Source organism: Myotis davidii, unplaced genomic scaffold, assembly GCF_000327345.1.
Source record: "Myotis davidii unplaced genomic scaffold, ASM32734v1 scaffold526, whole genome shotgun sequence".
NCBI classification, from domain to species: Eukaryota; Metazoa; Chordata; class Mammalia; order Chiroptera; family Vespertilionidae; genus Myotis; species Myotis davidii.
The window spans coordinates 332,585-333,232 of NW_006296797.1; the positions used below are offsets into that span (position 1 = coordinate 332,585).

The 648-nt window shown below is 55.6% G+C and overlaps 1 protein-coding gene across 1 annotated transcript in view; it reads left to right on the forward strand.

Moving 5' to 3' along the window:
- Nucleotides 1-6: 6 nt before the first annotated feature.
- The window catches only part of ARFGEF2 (ADP ribosylation factor guanine nucleotide exchange factor 2), a 91,021-nt gene continuing 90,379 nt past the window's right edge, over nucleotides 7-648 (forward strand). The window contains exon 1 of the mRNA XM_006772492.2: nucleotides 7-89. Coding sequence (XP_006772555.1) covers nucleotides 11-89 — 79 coding nt within the window. The 5' untranslated portion in view covers nucleotides 7-10. The remainder of the gene's footprint in view (nucleotides 90-648) is intronic.

Below are 648 nucleotides of genomic sequence, written 5' to 3' on the forward strand. Positions count from 1 at the left end.
GGCTGGTGCCATGCAGGAAGGCCAGACCAAGAGCATGTTCGTGTCCCGGGCCCTGGAGAAGATCCTGGCCGACAAGGAGGTGAAACGCGGTCTCCTCGCCTCCTTTTCTATCACCCCATCGCCGCCTCTCCTGCCTTCACCTCCGTTCTTCTGCCCTCCAGGTCCCGACCCGCCTTTGCCCACTTCCACTCGCCTCCCCACCCTCGTTTTTCCTGCCTGCCTTCCCCCACCTTGGCCCCGCCCCTCCCGTCCACTGGCCCCGCCCTCAAGGTCGACATAGCTACAATGCTTTGCATTTGGGGTATGATTATGAACCTTTTCTGCTATGAAAACTATTTTCTTGCCTGTTGGTGTGGCTAAGTTGGTTGGGCATCGTCCCATGCACCAAGAGGCCACAGGTTTGATTCCCAGTCAGGGCACCTGCCCAGGTTGTGGACTCGTCCCTAGTAGGGAGCGTGCAGGAGGCAGGCAGTCAGTGATTCTCTCTCATTGTTGATGTTTCCGTCTGTCTCCCTTCTCTAAAATCAATAAAAATAGATTTTTAAAAAAAATCCAGGTCTTTCTGGCCCCAGAGCCTGTCCTCTCAACCACGCCGCCTTCAGTCCTTGTAGGCAAAGAAAAGACACATTGGAGGGAGGGAGGAGGACG